Here is a 225-nt window from a genome sequence, read left to right as displayed (position 1 = left end):
TGTTAATACGACCTTTCTACTCTGCGTACGTACGACCTTTCGGCCAAACCCACTGACGACGACCTAGCCAATATACATGGAAACGAACTGTGCCCAGTGAACGCAAGCATCCTGTCTGACAAACGCAGGCAATATGAAAGCAAACGAATAGCAAGAGTGACGGTAAGGGTCAATATCCTGTGATGGTGTAATGTTTGTTTCGCTCGCGTGGTGCTTTCGCTGGGT

At 48.4% G+C, this 225-nt stretch overlaps 1 protein-coding gene across 1 annotated transcript in view; it reads left to right on the top strand.

Moving 5' to 3' along the window:
* Window positions 1-6: 6 nt before the first annotated feature.
* LOC119594938 (vegetative cell wall protein gp1-like) overlaps window positions 7-225 on the top strand; it is a gene marked incomplete in the record, with an annotated part of 1,607 nt that continues 1,388 nt past the window's right edge. Inside the window, 1 exon segment of the mRNA XM_037944008.1 lies at window positions 7-219. Coding sequence (XP_037799936.1) covers window positions 191-219 — 29 coding nt within the window.

The sequence above is a fragment of the Penaeus monodon genome, chromosome 34 (genome assembly GCF_015228065.2).
Source record: "Penaeus monodon isolate SGIC_2016 chromosome 34, NSTDA_Pmon_1, whole genome shotgun sequence".
In the NCBI taxonomy this organism is placed as follows: Eukaryota; Metazoa; Arthropoda; class Malacostraca; order Decapoda; family Penaeidae; genus Penaeus; species Penaeus monodon.
The sequence above is the reverse complement of the archived record's forward strand: the minus strand, read 5'-3'. Positions and strand labels throughout refer to the sequence as shown.